The sequence below is a fragment of the Oncorhynchus keta genome, chromosome 19, assembly GCF_023373465.1.
Source record: "Oncorhynchus keta strain PuntledgeMale-10-30-2019 chromosome 19, Oket_V2, whole genome shotgun sequence".
Taxonomy (NCBI): Eukaryota; Metazoa; Chordata; class Actinopteri; order Salmoniformes; family Salmonidae; genus Oncorhynchus; species Oncorhynchus keta.
In genome coordinates, this window is record NC_068439.1 from 87,006,733 (window position 1) to 87,029,919 (window position 23,187).

At 48.3% G+C, this 23,187-nt stretch overlaps 1 protein-coding gene across 9 annotated transcripts in view; it reads left to right on the forward strand.

The window, feature by feature from the left end:
* LOC118381393 (intersectin-2-like) overlaps positions 1-23,187 on the forward strand; it is a 278,177-nt gene that overhangs the window by 48,606 nt on the left and 206,384 nt on the right. For all 9 annotated transcript variants that reach the window (XM_052471715.1, XM_052471717.1, XM_052471713.1 and 6 more), the window contains exons 4-8: positions 4,824-4,916; positions 7,737-7,800; positions 10,655-10,830; positions 15,810-15,971; positions 23,061-23,154. In XM_052471715.1, the coding sequence (XP_052327675.1) occupies positions 4,824-4,916; positions 7,737-7,800; positions 10,655-10,830; positions 15,810-15,971; positions 23,061-23,154 (589 nt within the window). The remainder of the gene's footprint in view (positions 1-4,823; positions 4,917-7,736; positions 7,801-10,654; positions 10,831-15,809; positions 15,972-23,060; positions 23,155-23,187) is intronic.

The window sequence follows — 23,187 nt, forward strand, 5'->3', positions numbered from 1 at the left end:
CACAGCCTCCCAGTACTTCAACAGTCCACAGCCTCCCCATACTTCACAACAGTCCACAGCCTCCCGTACTTCACAACACTCCACAGCCTCCCCATACTTCACAACAGTCCACAGCCTCCCCATCCTTCAACAGTCCACAGCCTCCCCATCCTTCAACAGTCCACAGCCTCCCCATACTTCACAACAGTCCACAGCCTCCCCATCCTTCGACACTCCACAGCCTCCCCATACTTCACAACAGTCCACAGCCTCCCCATACTTCAACAGTCCATCAGCCTCCCCATACTTCAACAGTCCACAGCCTCCCCATACTTCAACAGTCCAGCCTCCCCACACTTCAACAGTCCAGCCTCCCCGTACTTCACAACAGTCCACAGCCTCCCCATACTTCAACAGTCCACAGCCTCCCCATCCTTCGACAGTCCACAGCCTCCCCGTACTTCAACAGTCCACAGCCTCCCCATACTTCACAACAGTCCACAGCCTCCCCATCCTTCAACAGTCCACAGCCTCCCCATACTTCAACAGTCCACAGCCTCCCCATACTTCAACAGTCCACAGCCTCCCCATACTTCACAACAGTCCACAGCCTCCCCATACTTCACAACAGTCCACAGCCTCCCCATACTTCAACAGTCCACAGCCTCCCCATACTTCAACAGTCCACAGCCTCCCCATACTTCAACAGTCCACAGCCTCCCCATACTTCAACAGTCCACAGCCTCCCCATACTTCAACAGTCCACAGCCTCCCCATACTTCAACAGTCCACAGCCTCCCCATACTTCAACAGTCCACAGCCTCCCCATACTTCACAACAGTCCACAGCCTCCCCATACCCATACTCCCCATACTTCAACAGTCCACAGCCTCCCCATACCCAGTCCACAGCCTCCCCATCCTTCACAACAGTCCACAGCCTCCCCATACTTCACAACAGTCCACAGCCTCCCCATACTTCAACAGTCCACAGCCTCCCCATCCTTCAACAGTCCACAGCCTCCCCATCCTTCAACAGTCCACAGCCTCCCCATCCTTCACAACAGTCCACAGCCTCCCCATACTTCACAACAGTCCACAGCCTCCCCATCCTTCAACAGTCCACAGCCTCCCCATCCTTCACAACAGTCCACAGCCTCCCCATCCTTCACAACAGTCCACAGCCTCCCCATCCTTCAACAGTCCACAGCCTCCCCATCCTTCAACAGTCCACAGCCTCCCCATCCTTCAACAGTCCACAGCCTCCCCATACTTCACAACAGTCCACAGCCTCCCCATCCTTCAACAGTCCACAGCCTCCCCATCCTTCAACAGTCCACAGCCTCCCATACTTCACAACAGTCCACAGCCTCCCCATACTTCAACAGTCCACAGCCTCCCCATCCTTCAACAGTCCACAGCCTCCCCATACTTCATAACAGTCCACAGCCTCCCCGTACTTCACAACACTCCACAGCCTCCCCATACTTCACAACAGTCCACAGCCTCCCCATCCTTCAACAGTCCACAGCCTCCCCATCCTTCAACAGTCCACAGCCTCCCCATCCTTCAACAGTCCACAGCCTCCCCATCCTTCAACAGTCCACAGCCTCCCCATCCTTCAACAGTCCACAGCCTCCCCATCCTTCAACAGTCCACAGCCTCCCCATCCTTCAACAGTCCACAGCCTCCCCATACTTCAACAGTCCACAGCCTCCCCATACTTCAACAGTCCACAGCCTCCCCCTCAACAGTCCACAGCCTCCCCATCCTTCAACAGTCCACAGCCTCCCCATCCTTCAACAGTCCACAGCCTCCCCATACTTCAACAGTCCACAGCCTCCCCATACTTCACAACAGTCCACAGCCTCCCCATACTTCACAACAGTCCACAGCCTCCCCATACTTCAACAGTCCACAGCCTCCCCATCCTTCAACAGTCCACAGCCTCCCCATACTTCAACAGTCCACAGCCTCCCCATACTTCAACAGTCCATCAGCCTCCCCATACTTCAACAGTCCACAGCCTACTTCCCCATCCTTCAACAGTCCACAGCCTCCCCATACTTCACAACAGTCCACAGCCTCCCCATACTTCAACAGTCCACAGCCTCCCCATACTTCAACAGTCCACAGCCTCCCCATCCTTCAACAGTCCACAGCCTACTTCAACATCCTTCAACAGTCCACAGCCTCCCCATACTTCACAACAGTCCACAGCCTCCCCATCCTTCAACAGTCCACAGCCTCCCCATACTTCACAACAGTCCACAGCCTCCCCATACTTCAACAGTCCACAGCCTCCCCATCCTTCAACAGTCCACAGCCTCCCCATCCTTCGACAGTCCACAGCCTCCCCATACTTCACAACAGTCCACAGCCTCCCCATACTTCAACAGTCCACAGCCTCCCCATCCTTCAACAGTCCACAGCCTCCCCATACTTCAACAGTCCACAGCCTCCCCATACTTCAACAGTCCACAGCCTCCCCATCCTTCAACAGTCCACAGCCTCCCCATCCTTCAACAGTCCACAGCCTCCCCATACTTCACAACAGTCCACAGCCTCCCCATACTTCACAACAGTCCACAGCCTCCCCATACTTCACAACAGTCCACAGCCTCCCCATACTTCACAACAGTCCACAGCCTCCCCATACTTCACAACAGTCCACAGCCTCCCCATACTTCACAACAGTCCACAGCCTCCCCATACTTCACAACAGTCCACAGCCTCCCCATACTTCAACAGTCCACAGCCTCCCCATACTTCACAACAGTCCACAGCCTCCCCATCCTTCAACAGTCCACAGCCTCCCCATACTTCAACAGGCAATACTTTGTTCCAAGACCCTATTCGCTATATAGTGCACTACTTTGGTCCAGGGCCTATAGGGAATATGGTGCACTACTTTGGTCCAGGGCCTATAGGGAATAGGGTGCACTACTTTGGTCCAGGGTCTATAGGGAATATGGTGCACTACTTTGGTCTACGCCTATAGGGAATAGGGTGCACTACTTTGGTCCAGGGCCTATAGGGAATAGGGTGCACTACTTTGGTCCAGGGCCTATAGGGAATATGGTGCACTACTTTGGTCCAGGGCCTATAGGGAATAGGGTGTACTACTTTGTTCTAAGCCTATAGGGAATAGGGTGCACTACTTTGGTCTAAGCCTATTGGGAGTAGGGTGCACTACTTTTGTCTAAGCCTATAGGGAGTAGGGTGCACTACTTTGGTCTAAGCCTATAGGGAATAGGGTGCACTACTTTGGTCTAAGCCTATAGGGAGTAGGGTGCACTACTTTGGTCTAAAGTCTAAAGCCTCTCTCTCCTCGTCCCTCTCTCTCCCCGTCCCTCTCTCTCTCCCCGTCCCTCTCTCTCCCCGTCCCTCTCTCTCTCCCCGTCCCCTCTCTCTCCCCGTCCCTCTCTCTCTCCCCCCGTCCCTCTCTCTCCCCGTCCCTCTCTCTCCCCGTCCCTCTCTCTCCCCGTCCCTCTCTCTGCCCGTCCCCTCTCTCCCCCGTCCCTCTCTCTCCCCGTCCCTCTCTCTCCCCGTCCCCCTCTCTCCCCGTCCCTCTCTCCCCGTCCCTCTCTCTCCCCGTCCCTCTCTCTCCCCGTCCCTCTCTCTCCCCGTCCCTCTCTCTCCCCGTCCCTCTCTCTCCCCGTCCCTCTCTCTCCCCGTCCCTCTCTCTCTCCCCGTCCCTCTCTCTCTCCCCGTCCCTCTCTCTCTCCCCGTCCCTCTCTCTCTCCCCCGTCCCTCTCTCTCTCTCTCTGCCCGTCCCCTCTCTCTCCCCGTCCCTCTCTCTCCCGTCCCTCTCCTCCCCGTCCCTCTCTCCCCGTCCCCTCTCTCTCCCCGTCCTCTCTCCCGTCCCTCTCTCTCCCCGTCCCTCTCTCCCCGTCCCTCTCTCTCCCCGTCCCTCTCTCTCCCCGTCCCTCTCTCTCCCCGTCCCTCTCTCCCCTCCTCTCTCCCCGTCCCTCTCTCTGCCCGTCCCTCTCTCCCCGTCCTCTCTCTGCCCGTCCCTCTCTCCCCGTCCCTCTCTCCCCGTCCCTCTCTCTCCCCGTCCTCTCTCTCCCCTCCCCCTCTCTCTCCCCTCCCTCTCTCCTTTTCCCTCTCTCCCCCGTCCCTCTCTCTCTCCCCGTCCCTCTCTCTCTCCCCGTCCCTCTCTCTCTCCCCGTCCCTCTCTCTCTCCCGTCCCTCTCTCTCCCCGTCCCTCCTCTGCCCTCCCTCTCTGCCCGTCCCTCTCTCTCCCTCCCTCTCTCTCCCCGTCCCTCTCTCTCCCCATCCCTCTCGTCCCTCTCCCCGTCCCCTCTCCTCCCCCTCTCCCCGTCCCTCTCTCTCTCGTCCCTCTCTCTCCGTCCTCTCTCTCCCCGTCCCTCTCTGCCCGTCCCTCTCTCTCCCCCCTCTCATCGTCCCTCTCTCCCCACTCCTCCTCTCTCCCCATCCTCTCCCCACTCTCCCCTCTCCCCTCCTCCTCCTCTCTCCCCGTCCCTCTCTCTCCCCGTCCTCCCCTCTCTCCCCACTTCCCTCCTCTCTCTCTCCCGTCTCTCTCCCTCTCTCCCCTCCCTCTCTCCCCTCCCTCTCTCTCCCCATCCCTCTCTCTCCTTTCCCCTCCTCCCCTCTCCCCTCCTCTCCTCTCTCCCTATCCACCTCTCTCTCCCCGTCCCTCTCTCTCCCCGTCCTCTCCCTCTCCCCTTCCCCCACTCCTCCTCTCTCTCCCCCTTCCCCACTCCTCCCTCTCTCTCCCCGTCCTCTCCTCTCTCCCCCTTCCCCACTCCTCCTCTCTCTCCCCCTTCCCCACTCCTCCTCTCTCTCCCCCTCCCTCTCTCTCCCTCCCTCCTGTCTCTATAGATGCAGTCAACATGTGGAACATCAGTCCAGAGGAGAGGTTGAAACATGATAAACAGTTTAACTCTTTGACACCTGTCCTGGGATACATATCGGGTGAGTCTCCAAATCACCTGACTTGACCGTGTATCTAACAGGTCCAGGTGTGTGTAGAAAACAGGTGTGTGTGTGTGTATCTAACAGATGTGTGTGTGTGTGTATAACAGGTGTGTATCTAACAGGTCCAGGTGTGTGTAGAAAACAGGTGTGTGTGTGTGTGTATCTAACAGATGTGTGTGTATAACAGGTGTGTATCTAACAGGTGTGTGTGTTTGTATAACAGGTGTGTGTGTGAGTGTGTGTGTGTGTGTGTATAACAGGTGTGTGTGAGTGTGTGTGTGTGTATAACAGGTGTGTGTGAGTGTGTGTGTGTGTGTGTGTATAACAGGTGTGTGTGTGACATGTGTATATGTATTTAACAGGTGTGTGTGAGTGTGTGTATCTAACAAGTGTGTGCTTGTGTGTGTGTGTGTGTGTGTCTAACAGGTGTGTGTGTATCTAACAGGTGTGTGTGTATCTAACAGGTGTGTGTGTGTGTGTGTGTGTGTGTGTGTGTGTGTGTGTGTGTGTGTGTGTGTGTGTGTGTGTGTGTGTGTGTGTGTGTGTATCTAACAGGTGTGTGTGTATCTAACAGGGGTGTGTGTGTGTGTGTATCTAACAGGTGTGTGTGTGTGTGTGTATCTAACAGTGTGTGTGTGTGTGTGTGTATCTAACAGATGTGTGTGTGTGTGTATAACAGGTGTGTGTATCTAACAGGTGTGTGTGTTTGTATAACAGGTGTGTGTGTGTGTGTGTGTGTGTATGTGTGTGGTGTGTGTGTGACATGTGTATATGTCTAACAGGTGTGTGTGAGTGTGTGTATCTAACAGGTGTGTGTGTGTGTGTGTGTGTGTGTGTGTGTGTGTGTGTGTGTGTGTATCTAACAGGTGTGTGTGTATCCAACAGGTGTGTGTGTATATAACAGGTGTGTGTGTGTGTGTATCTGTGTGTGTAACAGGTGTGTGTGTGTGTATCTGTGTGTGTGTGTGTAACAGGTGTGTGTGAGTGTGTGTGTGTGTGTGTGTGTGTGTGTGTGTGTGTGTGTGTGTGTGTATCTAACAGGTGTGTGTGTGTGTATCTAACAGCTGTGTGTGTATCTAACAGGTGTGTGTGTGTGTGTATCTGTGTGTGTGTGTGTGTGTGTGTGTGTGTGTGTATATAACAGGTGTGTGTGTGTGTGTGTGTGTGTGTGTGTGTGTGTGTGTAACAGGTGTGTGTGTCTAACAGGTGTGTGTGTGTCTAACAGGTTTGTGTGTGTGTGTGTGTCTAACAGGTGTGTGTGTGTGTGTGTATCTAACAGGTGTGTGTGTGTGTGTGTGTATCTAACAGGTGTGTGTGTCTAACAGGTGTGTGTGTGTGTGTGTGTGTGTGTGTGTGTGTGTGTGTGTGTGTGTGTGTGTGTGTGTGTGTGTGTGTATGTGTGTGTGTGTATCTGTGTGTGTGTGTGTATGTGTGTGTATCGAACAGGTGTATCTAACAGGTGTGTGTGTATCGAACAGGTGTGTGTTTGTATCTAACAGGTGTGTGTGTGTGTGTGTGTGTGTGTGTGTGTGTGTGTGTGTGTATCTAACAGGTGTGTGTGTATCTAACAGGTGTGTGTTTGTGTGTGTGTGTATCTAACAGGTGTGTGTGTATCTAACAGGTGTGTGTTTGTGTGTGTGTATCTAACAGGTGTGTGTTTGTGTGTGTGTATCTAACAGGTGTGTGTTTGTGTGTGTGTATCTAACAGGTGTGGTGTGTGTGTGTATCTAACAGGTGTGTGTGTGTGTGTATCTAACAGGTGTGTGTGTGTGTGTGTGTATCTAACAGGTGTGTGGTGTATCTAACAGGTGTGTGTGTATCTAACAGTGTGGTGTGTGTGTGTATCTAACAGGTGTGTGTGTGTGTGTATCTAACAGGTGTGTGTGTGTGTGTGTGTGTATCTAACAGGTGTGTGTGTATAACAGTGTGTGTGTGTGTGTATCTAACAGGTGTGTGTGTGTGTGTATCTAACAGGTGTGTGTGTGTATCTAACAGGTGTGTGAGTGTGTATCTAACAGGTGTGTGTGTATCTAACAGGTGTGTGTGTATCTAACAGGTGTGTTTGTCTATCTAACAGGTGTGTGTGTGTGTGTATCTAACAGTGTGTGTGTGTGTGTGTATCTGTGTGTGTGTATCTAACAGGTGTGTGTGTATGTAACAGGTGTGTGTGTATCTAACAGGTGTGTGTGTAACAGGTGTGTTTGTGTATCTAACAGGTGTGTGTGTGTGTGTGTGTGTGTGTGTGTGTGTGTAACAGGTGTGTGTTTGTGTGTGTGTATCTAACAGGTGTGTGTGTGTGTGTGTGTATCTAACAGGTGTGTGTGTGTGTGTATCTGTGTGTGTGTATCTAACAGGTGTGTGTGTGTGTGTGTGTGTATCTAACAGGTGTGTGTGTGTGTGTGTATCTAACAGGTGTGTGTGTGTGTGTGTATCTAACAGGTGTGTGTGTGTGTGTATCTAACAGGTGTGTGTGTGTATCTAACAGGTGTGTGTGTGTGTGTGTGTATCTAACAGGTGTGTGTGTGTGTGTGTGTGTGTGTGTGTGTATCTAACAGGTGTGTGTGTGTGTGTATCTAACAGGTGTGTGTGTGTGTATCTAACAGGTGTGTGAGTGTGTATCTAACAGGTGTGTGTGTATCTAACAGGTGTGTGTGTGTGTATCTAACAGGTGTGTGTGTGTGTGTATCTAACAGGTGTGTGTGTGTGTGTATCTAACAGGTGTGTGTGTATCTAACAGGTGTGTGTTTGTGTGTGAGTGTGTATCTAACAGGTGTGTGTGCGTGTGTGTGTCTAACAGGTGTGTGTTGTGTTGTGTAGGTGAACAGGCGAGTCAGTTCTTCCTCCAGTCTGGTCTTCCTCCTTCAGTCCTGGCTGAGATCTGGTGAGAAAACACACACCCCGGCCCCCCCTGGGTGGAAACACACCCCGGCCCCCCTTAGGTGCAAACACGACCCGGCCCCCCCTAGGTGGAAACACACCCTGTCCCCCCCTTAGGTGCCCCCTAGGTGGAACACGACCCGGCCCCCTAGGTGGAAACACGACCCGGCCCCCTAGGTGGAAACACACCCTGTCCCCCCCCCCTTAGGTGGAAACACGACCCGGCCCCCCTAGGTGGAAACACACCCTGCCCCCCAGGTGGAAACACACCCTGTCCCCCCTAGGTGGAAACACACCCTGTCCCCCCCCCTAGGTGGAAACACACCCTGTCCCCCTAGGTGGAAACACACCCTGTCCCCCTTGGTGGAAACACACCCCGCCCCCTCAGGTGGAAACACACCCTGTTCCCCCTAGGTGGAGACACACCCTGTCCCCCCCTAGGTGGAAACACACCCCGGCCCCCTCTGGGTGGAAACACACCCCGGCCCCCCCTAAGTGGAAACACACCCCGGCCCCCCCTAGGTGGAAACACACCCCGGCCCCCCCTAGGTGGAAACACACCCCGGCCCCCCCTAGGTGGAAACAATGGGTCCTGTTGTTAGAGTGGTGCTGTGTGTCCTGTTGTAAGAGTGGTGCTGTGTGTCCTGTTGTAAGAGTGGTGCTGTGTGTCCTGTCATTAGAGTGGTGCTGTGTGTCCTGTCATTAGAGTGGTGCTGTGTGTCCTGTCATTAGAGTGGTGCTGTGTGTCCTGTCATTAGAGTGGTGCTGTGTGTCCTGTCATTAGAGTGGTGCTGTGTGTCCTGTCATTAGAGTGGTGCTGTGTGTCCTGTCATTAGAGCGGTGCTGTGTGTCCTGTCATTAGAGTGGTGCTGTGTGTCCTGTCATTTATGGTGCTGTGTGTCCTGTCTTAGAGCGGTGCTGATGTCTGTCATTAGAGTGGTGCTGTGTGTCCTGAAACCCAGTGGTGCTGTGTGTCCTGTTGTAACAGTGGTGCTGTGTGTTCTGTCACGGTGGTGCTGTGTGTCCTGTCCTAGAGTGGTGCTGTGTGTCCTGTTGTTTGAAGTGCCTAGAGAGGTGCTGTGTGTCCTGTCATTAGTGCGGTGCTGTGTGCCAGTCATCTGGCGGTGTGTCGTTAGAGGGTGCTGTGTGTCCTAACAGAGTGGTGACTGTGTGTCCTGTTCAGAGTGGTGCTGTGTGTCCTGTCATTGGTGGTGCTGTGTGTCCTGTCATTAGAGTGGTGCTGTGTTTCCTGTCATTAGAGCGGTGCTGTGTGTCCTGTCATCAGGTGGTGCTGTGTGTCCTGTCATTAGGAGCGGTGCTGTGTGTCCTGTCATTAGAGTGGTGCTGTGTGTCCTGTCGTTAGAGTGGTGCTGTGTGTTCTGTCATTAGAGTGGTGCTGTGTGTCCTGTCATTAGAGTGGTGCTGTGTGTCCTGTTGTTTGAGCAATGCTGTTGTTAGAGTGGTGCTGTGTGTCCTGTCATTAGAGCGGTGCTGTGTGTGCTGTCATTAGAGCGGTGCTGTCGTTAGAGTGGTGCTGTGTGTCCTGTCGTTAGAGTGGTGCTGTGTGTCCTGTCGTTAGAGTGGTGCTGTGTGTCCTGTCATTAGAGCGGTGCTGTGTGTGCTGTCATTAGAGCGGTGCTGTCGTTAGAGTGGTGCTGTGTGTCCTGTCGTTAGAGTGGTGCTGTGTGTCCTGTCATTCGAGCGGTGCTGTGTGTCCTGTCATTAGAGCGTGGCTGTGTGTCCTGTCATTAGAGTGGTGCTGTCATTAGAGCGGTGCTGTGTGTCCTGTCATTAGAGTGGTGCTGTGTGTCCTGTAAGAGTGGTGCTGTGTCCTGTCATTAGAGCGGTGCTGTGTGTCATTAGAGCGGTGCTGTGTGTCCTGTCATTAGAGTGGTGCTGTGTGTCCTGTCATTAGAGTGGTGCTGTGTGTCCTGTCATTAGAGCGGTGCTGTCATTAGAGCGGTGCTGTGTGTCCTGTCATTAGAGCGGTGCTGTGTGTCCTGTTGTAAGAGTGGTGCTGTGTGTCCTGTCATTAGAGTGGTGCTGCTGTGTGTCCTGTCATTAGAGCGGTGCTGTGTGTCCTGTTGTAAGAGTGGTGCTGTGTCCTGTCATTAGAGCGGTGCTGTTGTTAGAGTGGTGCTGTGTGTCCTGTCATTAGTGCGTTAGAGTGGTGCTGTGTGTCCTGTCGTTAGAGTGGTGCTGTGTGTCCTGTCGTTAGAGTGGTGCTGTGTGTCCTGTCATTCGAGCGGTGCTGTGTGTCCTGTCGTTAGAGCGGTGCTGTGTGTCCTGTTGTAAGAGTGGTGCTGTGTCCTGTCATTAGAGCGGTGCTGTCATTAGAGCGGTGCTGTGTGTCCTGTAATTAGAGTGGTGCTGTGTGTCCTGTTGTAAGAGTGGTGCTGTGTCCTGTCATTAGAGCGGTGCTGTCATTAGAGCGGTGCTGTGTGTCCTGTCATTAGAGCGGTGCTGTGTGTCCTGTTGTAAGAGTGGTGCTGTGTCCTGTCATTAGAGCGGTGCTGTCATTAGAGCGGTGCTGTGTGTCCTGTCATTAGAGCGGTGCTGTGTGTCCTGTTGTAAGAGTGGTGCTGTGTCCTGTCATTAGAGCGGTGCTGTCATTAGAGTGGTGCTGTGTGTCCTGTCATTAGAGCGGTGCTTTGTGTCCTGTCATTAGAGCGGTGCTGTTGTTAGAGCTGTGCTGTGTGTCCTGTCATTAGAGTGGTGCTGTGTGTCCTGTCGTTAGAGTGGATCTATACTAAATCAGTGTTTATCTAGGCTTTATAACGTCCCCCTCTTGCCCTCTATCTCTCCCCCTACTCTCTCTCACCTCCTCTCTCTCTCTTCTTTCTCTCCTCCCCTCCTAGGTCGCTAGCTGATATGGGTAGTGATGGGAGGATGGACCAACTAGAATTCTCTATTGCCATGAAGCTGATTAAACTGAGGCTGCAGGGGCGGGGCCTTCCCCCCTCTCTACCAATCAGCATGAAGCAGCCACCCACTGCCATGCCCAACTCCATAATGAAGTCTTCAGCATGCTTCGGTAGGGCCAGACGGATGGTGACCTCAGTGGTCAGGGCCCGTATTCATAAAGAGTCTCAGTAGGAGTGTTGATCTAGGATCAGGTCATAAAGAGTCTCAGTAGGAGTGGTGATCTAGGATCAGGTCATAAAGAGTCTCAGTAGGAGTGTTGATCTAGGATCAGGTCATAAAGAGTCTCAGTAGGAGTGGTGATCTAGGATCAGGTCATAAAGAGTCTCAGTAGGAGTGCTGATCTAGGATCAGGTCATAAAGAGTCTCAGTAGGAGTGTTGATCTAGGATCAGGTCATAAAGAGTCTCAGTAGGAGTGGTGATCTAGGATCAGGTCATAAAGAGTCTCAGTAGGAGTGGTGATCTGGTGAGGATCAGGTCATCATAAGAGTCTCAGTAGGAGTGGTGATCTCAGGTCATAAAGTCATCATAAAGAGTCTCAGTAGGAGTGGTGATCTAGGATCAGGTCATAAAGAGTCTCAGTAGGAGTGGTGATCTAAGATCAGGTCATAAAGAGTCTCAGTAGGAGTGGTGATCTAGGATCATCAGTGTCAGGTCATAAAGAGTCTCAGTAGGAGTGGTGATCTAGGATCAGGTCATAGAGTCTCATTAGGAGTGGTGATCTAGGATCAGGTCATAAAGAGTCTCAGTAGGAGTGCTGATCTAGGATCAGGTCATAAAGAGTCTCAGTAGGAGTGGTGATCTAGGATCAGGTCATAAAGAGTCTCAGTAGGAGTGGTGATCTAGGATCAGGTCATAAAGAGTCTCAGTAGGAGTGGTGATCTAGGATCAGATCATAAAGAGTCTCAGTAGGAGTGGTGATCTAGGATCAGATCATAAAGAGTCTCAGTAGGAGTGGTGATCTAGGATCAGGTCATAAAGAGTCTCAGTAGGAGTGGTGATCTAGGATCAGGTCATAAAGAGTCTCAGTAGGAGTGTGATCTAGGATCAGGTCATAAAGAGTCTCAGTAGGAGTGGTGATCTAGGATCAGGTCATAAAGAGTCTCAGTAGGAGTGGTGATCTAGGATCAGGTCATAAAGAGTCTCAGTAGGAGTGGTGATCTAGGATCAGGTCATAAAGAGTCTCAGTAGGAGTGGTGATCTAGGATCAGGTCATAAAGAGTCTCAGTAGGAGTGGTGATCTAGGATCAGGTCATAAGAGTCTCAGTAGGAGTCTCAGTCATAAAGAGTCTCAGTGGTGATCTAGGATCAGGTCATAGAGTCTCAGTAGGGAGTGGTGATCTAGGATCAGGTCATAAAGAGTCTCAGTAGGTAGTGGTGATCTAGGATCAGGTCATAAAGAGTCTCAGTAGGAGTGGTGATCTAGGATCAGGTCATAAAGAGTCTCAGTAGGAGTGGTGATCTAGGATCAGGTCATAAAGAGTCTCAGTAGGAGTGGTGATCTAGGATCAGGTCATAAAGAGTCTCAGTAGGAGTGGTGATCTAGGATCAGGTCATAAAGAGTCTCAGTAGGAGTGGTGATCTAGGATCAGGTCATAAAGAGTCTCAGTAGGAGTGGTGATCTAGGATCAGGTCATAAAGAGTCTCAGTAGGAGTGGTGATCTAGGATCAGGTCATAGTCTCAGTAGGAGTGGTGATCTCTAGGAGTGGTGATCTAGGATCAGGTCATAAAGAGTCTCAGTAGGAGTGGTGATCTAGGATCAGGTCATAAAGAGTCTCAGTAGGAGTGGTGATCTAGGATCAGGTCATAAAGAGTCTCAGTAGGAGTGGTGATCTAGGATCAGGTCATAAAGAGTCTCAGTAGGAGTGGTGATCTAGGATCAGGTCATAAAGAGTCTCAGTAGGAGTGGTGATCTAGGATCTCATAAAGAGTCTCAGTAGGAGTGGTGATCTAGGATCAGGTCATAAAGAGTCTCAGTAGGAGTGGTGATCTAGGATCAGGTCATAAAGAGTCTCAGTAGGAGTGTGTGATCTAAAGAGGATCAGTGTCATCAAAGAGTCTCAGTAGGAGTGGTGATCTAGGATCAGGTCATAAAGAGTCTCAGTAGGAGTGGTGATCTAGGATCAGGTCATAAAGAGTCTCAGTAGGAGTGGTGATCTAGGATCAGGTCATAAAGAGTCTCAGTAGTGATCTAGGTCAGGTGTCTCTAGGTGATCAGGTCATAAAGAGTCTCAGTAGGAGTGGTGATCTAGGATCAGGTCATAAAGAGTCTGATCAGGTAGGGAGTGGTGATCTAGGATCAGGTCATAAAGAGTCTCAGTAGGAGTGGTGATCTAGGATCAGGTCATAGTCTCAGTAGGAGTGGTGATCTAGGATCAGGTCATAAAGAGTCTCAGTAGGAGTGGTGATCTAGGATCAGGTCATAAAGAGTCTCAGTAGGAGTGGTGATCTAGGATCAGGTCATAAAGAGTCTCAGTAGGAGTGGTGATCTAGGATCAGGTCATAAAGAGTCTCAGTAGGAGTGGTGATCTAGGATCAGGTCATAAAGAGTCTCAGTAGGAGTGGTGATCTAGGATCAGGTCATAAAGAGTCTCAGTAGGAGTGGTGATCTAGGATCAGGTCATAAAGAGTCTCAGTAGGAGTGGTGATCTAGGATCAGGTCATAAAGAGTCTCAGTAGGAGTGGTGATCTAGGATCAGGTCATAAAGAGTCTCAGTAGGAGTGGTGATCTAGGATCAGGTCATAAAGAGTCTCAGTAGGAGTGGTGATCTAGGATCAGGTCATAAAGAGTCTCAGTAGTGGTGATCTGGTGATCAGGTCATAAAGAGTCTCAGTAGGAGTGGTGATCTAGGATCAGGTCATAAAGAGTCTCAGTAGGAGTGGTGATCTAGGATCAGGTCATAAAGAGTCTCAGTAGGAGTGGTGATCTAGGATCAGGTCATAAAGAGTCTCAGTAGGAGTGGTGATCTAGGATCAGGTCATAAGAGTCTCAGTAGGAGTGGTCATGATCTAGGATCAGGTCATAAAGAGTCTCAGTAGGAGTGGTGATCTAGGATCAGGTCATAAAGAGTCTCAGTAGGAGTGGTGATCTAGGATCAGGTCATAAAGAGTCTCAGTAGGAGTGGTGATCTAGGATCAGGTCATGGTCTCAGTAGGAGTGGTGATCTAGGATCAGGTCATAAAGAGTCTCAGTAGGAGTGGTGATCTAGGATCAGGTCATAAAGAGTCTCAGTAGGAGTGGTGATCTAGGATCAGGTCATAGTCTCAGTAGGAGTGGTGATCTAGGATCAGGTCATAAAGAGTCTCAGTAGGAGTGGTGATCTAGGATCAGGTCATAAAGAGTCTCAGTAGGAGTGGTGATCTAGGATCAGGTCATAAAGAGTCTCAGTAGGAGTGGTGATCTAGGATCAGGTCATAAAGAGTCTCAGTAGGAGTGGTGATCTAGGATCAGGTCATAAAGAGTCTCAGTAGGAGTGGTGATCTAGGATCAGGTCATAAAGAGTCTCAGTAGGAGTGGTGATCTAGGATCAGGTCATAAAGAGTCTCAGTAGGAGTGGTGATCTAGGATCAGGTCATAAAGAGTCTCAGTAGGAGTGGTGATCTAGGATCAGGTCATAAAGAGTCTCAGTAGGAGTGGTGATCTAGGATCAGGTCATAAAGAGTCTCAGTAGGAGTGGTGATCTAGGATCAGGTCATAAAGAGTCTCAGTAGGAGTGGTGATCTAGGATCAGGTCATAAAGAGTCTCAGTAGGAGTGGTGATCTAGGATCAGGTCATAGTCTCAGTAGGAGTGGTGATCTAGGATCAGGTCACAAAGAGTCTCAGTAGGAGTGGTGATCTAGGATCAGGTCATAAAGAGTCTCAGTAGGAGTGGTGATCTAGGATCAGGTCATAAAGAGTCTCAGTAGGAGTGGTGATCTAGGATCAGGTCATAAAGAGTCTCAGTAGGAGTGGTGATCTAGGATCAGGTCATAAAGAGTCTCAGTAGGAGTGGTGATCTAGGATCAGGTCATAAAGAGTCTCAGTAGGAGTGGTGATCTAGGATCAGGTCATAAAGAGTCTCAGTAGGAGTGGTGATCTAGGGTGAGTCTCAGTAGGAGTGGTGATCTAGGATCAGGTCATAAAGAGTCTCAGTAGGAGTGGTGATCTAGGATCAGGTCATAAGAGTCTCAGTAGGAGTGGTGATCTAGGATCAGGTCATAAAGAGTCTCAGTAGGAGTGGTGATCTAGGATCAGGTCATAAAGAGTCTCAGTAGGAGTGGTGATCTAGGATCAGGTCATAAAGAGTCTCAGTAGGATCTAGTGGTGATCTAGGTGATCAGGTCAGTGGGATCAGGTCAAGAGTCTCAGTAGGAGTGGTGATCTAGGATCAGGTCATAAAAGAGTCTCAGGTAGGTCTCAGTGGTGATCTAGGATCAGGTCATAAAGAGTCTCAGTAGGAGTGGTGATCTAGGATCAGGTCATAAAGAGTCTCAGTAGGAGTGGTGATCTAGGATCAGGTCATAAAGAGTCTCAGTAGGAGTGGTGATCTAGGATCAGGTCATAAAGAGTCTCAGTAGGAGTGGTGATCTAGGATCAGGTCATAAAGAGTCTCAGTAGGAGTGGTGATCTAGGATCAGGTCATAAAGAGTCTCAGTAGGAGTGGTGATCTAGGATCATAAGGTCTCATAAGAGTCAGGTCATAAAGTAGGAGTGGTGATCTAGGATCAGGTCATAAAGAGTCTCAGTAGGAGTGGTGATCTAGGATCAGGTCATAAAGAGTCTCAGTAGGAGTGGTGATCTAGGATCAGGTCATAAAGAGTCTCAGTAGGAGTGGTGATCTAGGATCAGGTCGTAGTCTCAGTAGGAGTGGCGATCTAGGATCAGGTCATAAAGAGTCTCAGTAGGAGTGTTGATCTAGGATCAGGTCATAGTCTCAGTAGGAGTGTTGATCTAGGATCAGGACGTAGTCTCAGGAGTGCTGATCTAGGATCAGGTCATCTCTCTTATTCATTAAGATGTAAAAGTGATCCTCGATCACCACTCCTACTCTGAGATGTTTTGAGAATATGTGGGACAGTGGGATAATATCATTCTCTCTACCTCCACAGGTATGGGCTCGATGCCAAATCTGTTCGTCGGCATGCCCGTCCTGACTCCGATGCCCCTTAACCCCACCCTGACCTCTGTGCCCTCCCTGGTTCCCATGACGATGCCCCTGGCCAATGGCAACTCCAGGCTCCTCAACCCATCTCCATTTTGTACCACTCCAGGTAAATATAGTGCAAGATAATACTTACCTGCACAGGGCTTTGAAATGTACAATTTAAAAAGGGGAAGGCGATAAGGGTTTGATAAGGGTTAAGGGTTTGATAAGGGTTAAGGCTATAAGGGTTTGATAAGGGTTAAGGGTTTGATAAGGGTTAAGGCGATAAGGGTTTGATAAGGGTTAAGGGTTTGATAAGGGTTAAGGCGATAAGGGTTTGGCATTTGGCAAAGGACACAGTGGTAAACATATCGTTTTCTAGATGTGGGACTCGGCCACAAATTATTCATTGTATCATACAGTGAAATATGAAGGGGTAATGTATGGTGTTATACAGTCCAGTATAGTAGAGAGGGGTTATGTATGGTGTTATACAGTCCAGTATAGTAGAGAGGGGTTATGTATGGTGTTATACAGTCCAGTATAGTAGAGAGGGGTTATGTATGGTGTTATACAGTCCAGTATAGTAGGGAGGGGTTATGTATGGTGTTATACAGTCCAGTATAGTAGAGAGGGGTTATGTATGGTGTTATACAGTCCAGTATAGTAGGGAGGGGTTATGTATGGTGTTATACAGTCCAGTATAGTAGAGAGGGGTTATGTATGGTGTTATACAGTCCAGTATAGTAGAGAGGGGTAATGTATGGTGTTATACAGTCCAGTATAGTAGGGGTAGTATGGTCCAGTATAGTAGGAGGGGTAATGTATGGTGTTATACAGTCCAGTATAGTAGAGAGGGGTTATGTATGGTGTTATACAGTCCAGTATAGTAGGGAGGGGTTATGTATGGTGTTATACAGTCCAGTATAGTAGAGAGGGGTAATGTATGGTGTTATACAGTCCAGTATAGTAGAGAGGGGTAATGTATGGTGTTATACAGTCCAGTATAGTAGAGAGGGGTAATGTATGGTGTTATACAGTCCAGTATAGTAGAGAGGGTAATGTATGGTGTTATACAGTCCAGCATAGTAGAGAGGGGTTATGTATGGTGTTATACAGTCCAGTATAGTAGAGAGGGGTAATGTATGGTGTTATACAGTCCAGTATAGTAGAGAGGGGTAATGTATGGTGTTATACAGTCCAGTATAGTAGAGAGGGGTAATGTTGGTGTTATACAGTCCAGTATAGTAGAGAGGGGTAATGTATGGTGTTATACAGTCCAGTATAGTAGAGAGGGGTAATGTATGGTGTTATACAGTCCAGTATAGTAGAGAGGGGTAATGTATGGTGTTATACAGTCCAGTATAGTAGAGAGGGGTAATGTATGGTGTTATACAGTCCAGTATAGTAGAGAGGGGTAATGTATGGTGTTATACAGTCCAGTATAGTAGAGAGGGGTAATGTATGGTGTTATACAGTCCAGTATAGTAGAGAGGGGTTATGTATGGTGTTATACAGTCCAGTATAGTAGAGAGGGGTAATGTATGGTGTTATACAGTCCAGTATAGTAGGGAGGGGTAATGTATGGTCCAGTATAGTAGAGAGGGGTTATGTATGGTGTTATACAGTCCAGTATAGTAGAGAGGGGTAATGTATGGTCCAGTATAGTAGGGAGGGGTTATGTATGGTGTTATACAGTCCAGTATAGTAGAGAGGGGTTATGTATGGTGTTATACAGTCCAGTATAGTAGAGAGGGGTTATGTATGGTGTTATACAGTCCAGTATGGTAGAGAGGGGTAATGTATGGTCCAGTATAGTAGAGAGGGGTAATGTATGGTTCAGTATAGTAGAGAGGGGTAATGTATGGTGTTATACAGTCCAGTATAGTAGGGAGGGGGTATATGTTATACAGTCCAGTATAGTAGAGAGGGGTTATGTATGGTCCAGTATAGTAGGGAGGGGTAATGTATGGTGTTATACAGTCCAGTATAGTAGAGAGGGGTTATGTATGGTCCAGTATAGTAGAGGGGTCCATGTATAGTATACAGTCCAGTATAGTATGGGGTTATACAGTCCAGTATAGTAGAGAGGGGTAATGTATGGTCCAGTATAGTAGAGAGGGGTAATGTATGGTGTTATACAGTCCAGTATAGTAGGGAGGGGTTATGTATGGTGTTATACAGTCCAGTATAGTAGGGAGGGGTAATGTATGGTGTTATACAGTCCAGTATAGTAGAGAGGGGTAATGTATGGTTCAGTATAGTAGAGAGGGGTAATGTATGGTGTTATACAGTCCAGTATAGTAGAGAGGGGTAATGTATGGTGTTATACAGTCCAGTATAGTAGAGAGGGGTAATGTATGGTGTTATACAGTCCAGTATAGTAGAGAGGGGTAATGTATGGTGTTATACAGTCCAGTATAGTAGAGAGGGGTAATGTATGGTCCAGTATAGTAGAGAGGGGTTAACAATGGTGCAGTATAGTAGAGAGGGGTTATGTATGGTGTTATACAGTCCAGTATAGTAGAGAGGGGTAATGTATGGTGTTATACAGTCCAGTATAGTAGAGAGGGGTAATGTATGGTTCAGTATAGTAGAGAGGGGTTATGTATGGTGTTATACAGTCCAGTATAGTAGAGAGGGGTAATGTATGGTGTTATACAGTCCAGTATAGTAGAGAGGGGTTATGTATGGTGTTATACAGTCCAGTATAGTAGGGAGGGGTTATGTATGGTGTTATACAGTCCAGTATAGTAGAGAGGGGTAATGTATGGTCCAGTATAGTAGGGAGGGGTTATGTATGGTGTTATACAGTGCAGTATAGTAGAGAGGGGTAATGTATGGTGTTATACAGTCCAGTATAGTAGAGAGGGGTAATGTATGGTGTTATACAGTCCAGTATAGTAGAGAGGGGTAATGTATGGTGTTATACAGTCCAGTATAGTAGAGAGGGGTAATGTATGGTGTTATACAGTCCAGTATAGTAGAGAGGGGTAATGTATGGTGTTATACAGTCCAGTATAGTAGAGAGGGGTAATGTATGGTGTTATACAGTCCAGTATAGTAGAGAGGGGTAATGTATGGTGTTATACAGTCCAGTATAGTAGAGAGGGGTAATGTATGGTGTTATACAGTCCAGTATAGTAGAGAGGGGTAATGTATGGTGTTATACAGTCCAGTATAGTAGAGAGGGGTAATGTATGGTGTTATACAGTCCAGTATAGTAGAGAGGGGTAATGTATGGTGTTATACAGTCCAGTATAGTAGAGAGGGGTAATGTATGGTCCAGTATAGTAGAGAGGGGTTAACAATGGTGCAGTATAGTAGAGAGGGGTTATGTATGGTGTTATACAGTCCAGTATAGTAGAGAGGGGTAATGTATGGTGTTATACAGTCCAGTATAGTAGAGAGGGGTAATGTATGGTGTTATACAGTCCAGTATAGTAGAGAGGGGTTATGTATGGTGTTATACAGTCCAGTATAGTAGAGGGGTTACGTATGGTGTTATACAGTCCAGTATAGTAGAGAGGGGTAATGTATGGTGTTATACAGTCCAGTATAGTAGAGAGGGGTAATGTATTGTGTTATACAGTCCAGTATAGTAGGGAGGGGTAATGTATGGTCCAGTATAGTAGAGAGGGGTAATGTATGGTGTTATACAGTCCAGTATAGTAGAGAGGGGTTATGTATGGTGTTATACAGTCCAGTATAGTAGAGAGGGGTTATGTATGGTGTTATACAGTCCAGTAGTAGAGAGGGGTAATGTATGGTGTTATACAGTCCAGTATAGTAGAGAGGGGTTATGTATGGTGTTATACAGTCCAGTATAGTAGAGAGGGGTTATGTATGGTGTTATACAGTCCAGTATAGTAGAGAGGAGTAATGTATGGTCCAGTATAGTAGAGAGGGGTTATGTATGGTGTTATACAGTCCAGTATAGTAGAGAGGGGTAATGTATGGTTCAGTATAGTGGTAACCACAGACCACAGGTGGTAACCACAGACCACTTCTCAGTTCCTATGCTTCCTGGCTTATGTTTTGGTCACTTTTGAATGCTGGCGGTGCTTTCACTCAAGTGGTAACATAAGACTGAGTCTAGAATCCACACAAGTGGCTCAGGTAGTGCTGCTCATCCAGGATGGCACATCAATGCGAGCTGTGGCAAGAAGGTTTGCTGTGTCTGTCAGCGTAGTGTCCAGAGCATGGAGGCGCTACCAGGAGACAGGCCAGTACATCAGGAGATGTGGAGGAGGCCGTAGGAGGGCAACAACCCAGCAGCAGGACCGCTACCTCCGCCTTTGTGCAAGGAGGAGCAGGAGGAGCACTGCCAGATCCCTGCAAAATGACCTCCAGCAGGCCACAAATGTGCAAATGTGCGGTCAGAAACAGACTCCATGAGGGTGGTATGAGGGCCCGATGTCCACAGGTGAGGGTTGTGCTTACAGCCCAACACCGTGCAGGACGTTTGGCATTTGCCAGAGAACACCAAGGTTGGTAAATTTGCCACTGGCGCCCTGTGCTCTTCACAGATGAAAGCAGGTTCACATTGAGCACATGTGACAGACGTGACAGAGTCTGGAGACGCTCGTTCTGCTGCCTGCAACATCCTCCAGCATGACCGGTTTGGCGGTGGGTCTGTCATGGTGTGGGGTGGCATTTCTTTGGGGGGCCGCACAGCCCTCCATGTGCTCGCCAGAGGTAGCCTGATTGCCATTAGGTACCGAGATGAGATCCTCAGACCCCTTGTGAGACCATATGCTGGTGCGGTTGGCCCTGGGTTCCTCCTAATGCAAGACAATGCTAGACCTCATGTGGCTGGAGTGTGTCAGCAGTTCCTGCAAGAGGAAGGCATTGATGCTATGGACTGGCCCGCCCATTCCCCAGACCTGAATACAAGTGAGCACATCTGGGACATCATGTGTCGCTCCATCCACCAACGCCACGTTGCACCACAAGACTGTCCAGGAGTTGGCGGATGCTTTTGTCTAGGTCTGGGAGGAGATCCCCCAGGAGACCATCCGCCACCTCATCAGGAGCATGCCCAGGCGTTGTAGGGAGGTCATACAGGCACATGGAGGCCACACACACTACTGAGCCTCATTTTGACTTGTTTTAAGGACATTACATCAAAGTTGGATCAGCCTGCAGTGTGTTTTTCCACTTTAATTTTGAGTGTGACTCCAAATCCAGACCTCCATGGGTTGATACATTTGATTTCCATTGATAATTTTTGTGTGATTTTGTTGTCAGCACATTCAACTATGTAAAGAAAAAAGTATTTAATAAGAATATTTCATTCATTCAGATCTAGGATGTGTTATTTTAGTTTTCCCTTTATTTTTTTGAGCAGTGTATATATATATACCGGTTATTAGGATGAATTGAAGTTTAGGGATTCTTTAAATAGCCAGTACTGTACTTCCGACCATCACGATGTACAGCGCCATATTTTCTGTTCAATAGGCTCTTTTTTTGGGGGGGGAATAGAAACACCATAATATTAATCAAATTAATTAAGTAGCAGTCAAAAGTTTGGACACACCTACACATTCCAGGGTTATTCTTTATTTTTACTATACTACTACATTGTAGAATAATAGCGAAGATATCACAACTATGAAACAACACACATGGAATCAGTTCAGAACAAATTCTTATTTTCAAGGACAGCCTACACCTTCCTCCCCGTCGAGGAACTGAAACCCGGTCTCACACGTGCCTGCATTCTCTAGTACAGCCACTATTGAAGGCTATCAAATTCTTCTCAAAAATGCCCTCTGGTGGTCAAACCAGTGGTTCACACTTACAGTAAATACGTGCCATATATTTCTGCTGCACCATGCAAGCTGAGCCGCAGTACGCGGCATCTTTTACAGGACAAACCACTGTAAGAATGTAATTTTAGAAGGCTGTTTTTCTCTAAGCAATTTGAGTGATGTATCACATTGTGAAATGATAAAAATATAGTTCTTAATTAGGGATGCACATCGGTGAACATATCGGAATCGGACTGGTATCTGTCTAGTTTAACGGCGATGTGCAAAACCGATGTCAAAGCTGCCATGCCTAACGTGGGATAATATCAATCTATCCACCTCCACACACACCACACCACAACACCACAACAGACACACACACACATGACCTAACGACTCCATATAAAATGTGGCGCTACACGTGCGACACAGCATTCCTAACCTCGCCCACAATGTCTGCTGTGTGGATGGAGCAGTCAATAAGTCCAGCAGTCATTTGAAAGAGTAATAACATTTCAGAGAGACAACTCAAAGGTGAAATCCATTAAAGCTAAGATGGAATTCATTTCCCTTGATAATCATCCATTCTCTGTCGTGGATGATGTTGGCTTTCGCCGACTGGTCGAGCACCGGTACACACTACCAAGTGGTCTATTTTTCAGATGTTGCCTTACCACACATTATTAGCGTCACTGCTATTAGCTTCATGACATACTATGGAATGGTGTTTGCGTGTCAACAAAGATACACGTCAAATAAATATATAAATAACACTATTTGTGTGTGTGTAACCCTTTTCTAACAAGTGAGTTAATTAAGAACAAATCTTTACAATGCCGGCCTGCCCCGGACGACACTGGGCCAACTATGGGACTCCCAATCACGGCCGGATGTGATTCAGATGCAGTGCCTTAGACTGCTCGGGAGCCCTAATATTTTTCCCACAACACCACTTTCAATCAATTTGTTTAGTAGAACCTCATGCCAAATTGAGTCACACATTTTTTGTTTTTAAATCAACAAAGCGGAGAGGAGACTTTGCCTTTGTTTGTTTGTTTGTTTGTCAATGAGGGTGTGCAGGGTGAATACGTGGTCTGTCGTAAGGTAATCTGGTCGGTACATTGTTTTCACTGAGGAAATGAACTAGTCTGCTGTTAATGACAATGCAGAGGATTTTCCAAAAGTTGCTTTGGACACATATCCCACGGTAGTTAATGGGGTCAAATGTGTCACCACATCTGTGGATTAGGTTGATCTGTCCTTGGTTTCAAGATGCCAGAGCTGATAAAGTGCCAATTAGAATTAGTGGTCTTTATATATTTTTTATTTCATCATCAACACATGCTTTAAAAAAAAAAATCTAAATCAAATCTAATTTTAATTTGTTTTGTTTGTTCTTTGTTAAAAGAAGTGGTTTACCCACGTTTTCGATGGATAACTCTCTCTCTTCCTCCCTCCAGGACTCCCTATGTCCTGCTTCTCCTCTCCAATGGCATTCTCTCCATCCGCTGGGATCTCCAAGGCTAACTCCCTATTGGATCTGTCCTCTAGCAGGTAACATCAAGCTAAGTCCCTATTGGATCTGTC